Genomic DNA, 6,791 nt, shown 5'->3' with positions numbered 1-6,791 from the left:
TGTGTGTGTGTGTGTGTGTGTGTGTGTGTGTGTGTGTGTGTTATGTGGAGGTTGGAATTGGTGGTCTCTTTTTCTTGTGTGTGTGTCAAAGATAAAGCTCAGCTCATTAGGCTTTTGTCCAAAACCTTAGTTTTAGGAGGGAAAAATTCAGAATCAGAAACGTTTTTTCAATATAATGTAGTAGTATGCTTCTTTCAACATAAATGCAAATGGCTGAGAACTTGTAAGTTATTATAAACAGAAAGGGATTGGGGGTGGTGGTTGTGGTAAGCAAGATATAACTTGTGTGTGTGTGTGTGTGTGTGTGTGTGTGTGTGTCCCTGTCCAAAGAGGGGATGGTGGGAGAGGAGGGGGGACAGGGATGTCAAAAGAAGAGTGAGGAAGGAGAATGCTGGGAAGAGAGACTAAGGGAGAAGAGGCTGGGTCTTTCCATCCCTTAAAGTCTCAGCCAAGACTGACTGCAGTGACTCTATTTGTCTCTGTCTCCAGGATGTGCCCAGGAACCCTCAATGATTCAGGAACCACGGAGTTCCTACTGCTGGGACTGTGGGCCCCACCTTTCTTGCGCCCTCTGCTGTGGGCTTCACTTCTTCTGGCCTACCTCACCACCGTGCTCGGTAATGGTGCCCTAGTGGGACTAATAGCCCTAGACAGACGACTGCACCGGCCCATGTATCGCCTGCTGACCCACCTGGCCCTGCTAGACACCGCCTATGTGAGTACCACGCTGCCGCAGGCTCTGGCACATATGACCATGCGTCGTGCCCGCCTCTCCCTGGTGGGTTGTGGCACGCAGCTGTACGTGGGCATCTCCCTGGGCAGCTGCGAGGCCATCCTCTTGGCTGCGATGGCCCTGGACCGCTGCCTGGCTGTGTGCAGACCTCTGCATTATGCGACCCTGGTGACTGCACCCCGCTGCGCGGCGCTGGCTGGAGCATCCTGGACACTGGGTTTTGCACTCTCTGTGCCCAATGCGGTGGCCACACTGCGCCTGCCCTTCTGTCCTGAGAGGCCAGCGGTGGACCATTTTTTCTGCGAGCTGCCTGCGGTGCTGAGGACAGCGTGTACAGACACCACAGCCAACTACAGGCTGGTCTATGGCCTGGGCGTGCCCATCCTCCTGGTACCCTTGGTCCTCATCCTAGCCTCCTATGCCTGGATTCTGGCTGCTGTGAGCAAGTTGCCTTCTGCTGGGAGTCGCCGCAAAGCATTGTCCACCTGCAGCTCACACTTGGCCGTGGTGGGGCTCTTCTATGGCACGGTGAGTGCCATGTACCTGCGGCCCAAAGCCTCTAGTCAGCTTCCTGCTAGACACCACAAACTGGTGGCAGTTTTCTATTTGGTAGTCACACCTGTCCTCAATCCACTCATCTACAGCCTTCGAAACCATGAGGTCCACATGGCAGCCCGTTATGCCCTGGCCCGGCTGCGGGGGCTGCGCACTGTGTTGCACTAAGCCACTTCTGCGGGGACAGGATTTTCCCTCAGTCTGGTCAGTTCAAATTCCGTGGAGGTATCTTTCTAGTTTATTTTTAAGTTTTTTGAGAGAGGATCTTAGTACAGCCCTAGCTAGCCTGGAACTCATTAGATAGACCAGGCTCGACTCAGACTCACACAGATCCACTTGCCTCTTCCTCCTGAGTGCTGGGATTAAACGGATACGTCACTACATAAAGATTTCTTTGAAAAAAAAATCTTAATATAATATCTTTATTGAAGTTTTGATAATTTTTCAGACTGTATTTTGGTCAAATCTGTTGCCCAATCCTGTTGCCCAATCCCTAAGTCCTCCAAGATCCACCCTGACCCACTCCCCTCGGAGTTCAGTTTGTGGTCCCTAGATACTCATGGGTGTGGGGCCCGTTAAAGCAGGGCTGACTTACCGGTGCATGCCAGACAAACACTCTATTTAGATGTGAGCTACATCCCCAGGCCTGCTGGGACTTTCAAATGAAGAATTAGATGGTAAATACTTTCAGAGTTGCTGGGGCTACTCCACCTCTGTGACGGGGGGGGGTGGTGGTGAGGCAGGGAGAGGGAAAGGGAACAGATAAAGCAAGAAAGGAACTTGGAACTGCACCCAGAAAACTATTAGTGGACATTGGTGTCTGGATATTACAGAATATCCATGTATCAAAAAATCTGTAGTGAGGACAGTCGGAGAGACTGGAGGGAGGGAAAGAAATGGGAGAAGCAGTGCAATTCTATTTGAAGTAAAAATGTATAAAAATTTGAAAGAAAGAATTTATTTTACACATATGCATGTGTGCCCGAGTGAATGTGTGCATAGCATGTGCGCGCAACGTGCATGCGGTGTCCAAGGAATCCGAAAGGAGCTGGATCTCCTGGAACCGAAGTTACAGATGATTTGGAGCACCATGTAGGTTCTGGGATTCGAACCCAGGTCCTCTGGTAAGAGTAGCAGCACCCTAACTGCCGAGCCATCTCTCCACCCCTTACTCTTTTACTTTCTAAATTACTTGGAAAATGTAAAAATAATTTGAAGATAGCAAGGGCATGTTTTAGCAGCCCTGATATCAGCAAAAAGCAAACTCAACAGCCTCAGAAACCCAAAGGTGGCGGGGCCAGGCCTGCTATCTCAGCACTAGGCAGGCAGAGGCCGGAGGACTGAAAATTCATTGTTCACTATGACGACTTTTATATATATGTTCACCCAAGTACATCGTGTACTTGGACCATATTTACCCCCCTACCCCTTCTTTCTGCCAATCCCAGACTCCTGGTCCTCTGTGTTTCTCTGATCTTAAAACAAGACTAAAAATGTTTTGAGCTTTTTTCCATTTAATAAAATGTTGTCTAAAGGTATCTTATAAATATTTTATTGTCTTGACGAATCTTCCTATGCTGAGTTTTCTCAGGACTTTTATCATAAAGGAAGGTTGATTTACAAATATTTTAATTTTTAGTTGCATGTATATGTGTGTCTATGCATGGGTATGTGAACATGAATGATGGTGTTCTCAGGAAACAGGACATGGTATATCTCCTGGAATGGCTGTTGTGAGCTGCCACACGCCAGTGCTGAGAACTGAACTCTGCTCCTTTGTAAGATGATTACATGCTTTTATCTACTGAGCTACCTCTCCAGACACTATTTTTACTTTGGTAGGAAAGCAAATGCACTTCCTGTGCCTGCCACAGCCTTAGTTTTTATCATATGCTTCAGTTTCTCCGGATCTAAACTCTACATCACTACTGCATAGATCCTCGCTGGGTGAGCCAGGAGACATGATTATATCATAGGTGTCAATAAACCGCCATGTAACCTCTTTTTGTCAACTTCTGCTGCTATGACAAATACCTAAGACAACCACATTATTATTATTATTATTGTTGTTGTTGTTGTTGTTGTTGTTGTTGTTGTGGTTGTGGTTGTGGTTGTGGTTGCGGTTGTTGTTGCTATTCCTCACTTTGGGCGAGGAGGCATATCACAGAACACAGGAATGTAGTTACTCTATCGTCCTATAGGTACACTGGGAATGCTCACACACCGAGGTATAGGGACTCATCTCTTTTGTTAGAAAGGACCAGGGGTCATTTTTTGATGATGTACAGAGAACAAGAGATACGATGATCACTTATAATCATGATTTATTTTGGGCATCACACACAGGGCACAGAAGTAGACAATACGTTTGTGCTGAGTTTAGAAAGGAAAAAAAATGTGTTGGGTAGTTCAGGGGATATTTCACAGGGAATCGTGGTACGCAGGTGTCTGTAAGTGTATGAACCTGCTCATGCTGGTAGCCAAGGAGGCTGAAAGGGGAAATCAGATCTCCCGGAGCTGGAGTTATAGGCATTCGTGGGATATCTGATGTGGGTGCTGGGAACTGAACAAGTCTTCTGCAAGAATAGTACTCTTTTAACTACTGAGCCGTCTCTCCAGACCCCTTGTTATCCCTTATTACATATTTATTTATAATTAGATAATTATTTAATTACTTAACTTGTATGCATGATTATGTATGTGGAGGTCAGGGGACAAGTTGTGAAAGTTGTTTCTTTTCTTGTACCACACTAGTCCTGAAGACCATACTGTGTCATTAGGCTCAGCTGCTGGTGTCATTACCCACCCAGCCATATCACTGGTCCCTTAATATTTGTAATATAAGCAGAAATCTGTAGCTGTTTAAAAAGGACTCCAGTTTAGAATTTTAATTTGAATGCTAGATCCAAAAACTGGTATGGACAGGTGTGTGTGTGTGTGTGTGTGTGTGTGTGTGTGTGTGTGTGTGTGTGTGACTTTTGATTTCTGAGAAATTCTCTAAGCACACTAACCTGTCTTTTGGCTTCTGTGGAGAAGTGAGCCATGACATGGTAAGACGTGAAAGCGGAAGGGTGAGTAGGAGAATTCTTTAGGCCATTACAGGTCAGTGAGGGGAATGTAGATTTCTTGTGTGTAGACAGAGGTAGACACAATCAGATAGGTCAGAAGAGAAAGCTAGGAAGAGGGAACCACGGCAAGGTTCACAGTCTCTAGGTCAAGCAGGGGCTCCAGACGCTTTGGCCCCTCTGCAGAGGCACATAAAGAGCACAGTTCTTCAAAAGGGAATCTTCAGGGCTCTCATTGCCTGTTTAGAGCCAAAGTCTGAAATCTTTGGTTTCTGAAATCCCAGCTAGCCCCAGGAACTCCTGGAGCAAGGGTGTAGCTTTGTCACAACTCAGTCCAGTCCGGAGAGACCGAGAAGCAGAAGGTGAGGGGCAACGGGTTGTGCTGGAGGGAAGAATGAGCATGGGGCTCAGTTCGATTGGCAGATGATGTAACGATCCCTGGAGCAGAATATTATTGTTTGTCATTCTTTGATGGTGATGCCGATGGAGGTGGTAATCACGGTGATGAAGATTAAGGCTGTATTACGGTGATGCAGCTGTAGCTGCTGATCTGGGGATGATGATGAAGAATATAAAGATTACAGCAGCGTGGTGACGATGGCGATGGAGATTATAGTGGTATGGTGATGGTTCGGTGATGGTGGTGGTGATGACTATGATTATAATCTGATGGTGGTGATGGTGATGGTGATGAGTTAATGGTGGCGGTGATAAACATGATACTGATGACCATGTTGATGATGGCAGTGATTATGGTGGTCACCATGAAGAATCCAATAAAAACACAAAACCAGAAGTTGTAATATACACAAAGGACCAGAAAGGTAAAAATAAGTAAATAAATAAACAAACCTGACAGAACATTATGAAACAAAGAACTTCCAAAATGTCACTGAGTTTGTTTTGTGTTGGCCTGCCTTAAGAATGGTTTACAGTAATTCTTTTAATGAAACATAGATTTTAAATTTATGTTTATTTATGTGTGTATGTGTTTGGGGTGTGTATATGTGTGTATGTGTGGTATGTGTATGTGGTATGTGTGTGTTATATGTGTGTATGGTTTGTGTATGTGTGTGGTGTGTGTGGGTATGGTATATGTATGTGTATAGTTCATATTTGTGTGTGTGTATGTATACGTGTGTGTATGTGGTATGTGTGTTCGTGTGTGCTTGTATGTGTGTGTCTGGTATGTTTGTGTGTGGGGGTATATGTGCATATATGCAGACAGTCAGAGGACAACTTCCAGGTTCAATGCTTTTGTCATACAGATACCAGAGATCAAACAAATTATCATGCTTGTGCAGCAAGTACAAGATACCCAGAATTACCTCCCCAGGCTTCTGGTGCTATTTAAAGATCACTGTGGCTGTGTTTGATTTTTGAATACAGTACTACCCTAATAGGTAGCACTGTTTTATGCAGTCTTCCAAGTGAGGGAAATTCTGTTATCAGAACTTCACGGGTAAGCAAGGAGATATAGAGGGAGACTAGTTGGCCTTACTTATGTGGCAGGAATTTTTCCATCCCTTCAAGGCACCCATTATTAATTGGATTTTGTCTTCCTTACAGCACTACTTTCTTGAATTTTTAATTTAGTGAGTGAGCCTTTCCCACCTGCTGATGTTTTTCCTTTCAAACTGCAGCTCATGGCCTATTAGTAAATCCCATACAGCTTAAATTCTACCTACAATGGAATAGAGTTAATCTGCATTGGTGAAGGGAGGTGCCATCCTGTGTACTTTTGCCTTTACTCACTGGGCAAATTTTTATTTCTTAGTTTTGACCTGGGGCTGTCCTGGAAATCTTAACTCTTTAAGAAAAGGAATTCCTGGGGATGGAGAGATGGCTCAGAGGTCCTGAGTTCAATTCCCAGCAATCACATGGTGGCTTATAACCATTTATAATGAGTTCTGGTGCCCTCTCCTGGCATGCAGGTGTACATGTAGATAGAGTACTAATACATTAAATAAGTATATGTTTAAAACAAAAGAAAAGGAATTCCTCTCTTTTTTGATGAATCCTTTTTTTTTCAGATTTAATTTGTTTTTTTGTCAATAACACACACACACACACACACACACACACACACACACACACACACACCCTTTTCATATATAATTTTGATTACTGTCCTCTCACCCTCTATGATTTCCATGCCCCACACTCCCACAAATCCATTTTCTCCATTTACATTTTCTTGTTCTGTTTTGGTTTTGCATCACACTAAGTTTAACCAAGGCTGTCTGTGTGACAAAGGTTGTGAAGTGAGGAGGAAATGCCAGGGACCATAGATGTCAAGGAAGCCAACCTTAGCGAGATGCAAGTGTAGAAAGAGGCAAGGATGAAGAGCTAGTCCAGAACCATGTCACAGGCACGGTGGCACATGCTTTTAATTCCAGTGCTTGGGAGGCAGAGGCAGAGGCAGAGGCAGAGGCAGA

At 44.8% G+C, this 6,791-nt stretch overlaps 1 protein-coding gene across 1 annotated transcript; it reads left to right on the top strand.

Annotated features, from left to right (window-relative positions):
* The first annotated feature begins 490 nt into the window (after nucleotides 1-490).
* On the top strand, nucleotides 491-1,456 carry Or2bd2 (olfactory receptor family 2 subfamily BD member 2). Its single transcript, XM_039093292.1, has one exon. The coding sequence runs from the start codon at nucleotides 491-493 to the stop codon at nucleotides 1,454-1,456; it is 966 nt and encodes a 321-aa protein (XP_038949220.1).
* Nucleotides 1,457-6,791: the final 5,335 nt, after the last annotated feature.

The sequence above is a fragment of the Rattus norvegicus genome, chromosome 1, assembly GCF_036323735.1.
Source record: "Rattus norvegicus strain BN/NHsdMcwi chromosome 1, GRCr8, whole genome shotgun sequence".
Classification (NCBI taxonomy): Eukaryota; Metazoa; Chordata; class Mammalia; order Rodentia; family Muridae; genus Rattus; species Rattus norvegicus.
Note: the sequence above shows the minus strand (reverse complement) of the source record. Positions and strands in the feature narration are given on the sequence as shown.

What these genes read in the sequence shown, in the direction of transcription:
- Or2bd2 (XM_039093292.1), top strand. Translation starts at nt 491, where the DNA reads ATGTGCCCAGGAACCCTCAATGATTCAGGAACCACGGAGTTCCTACTG.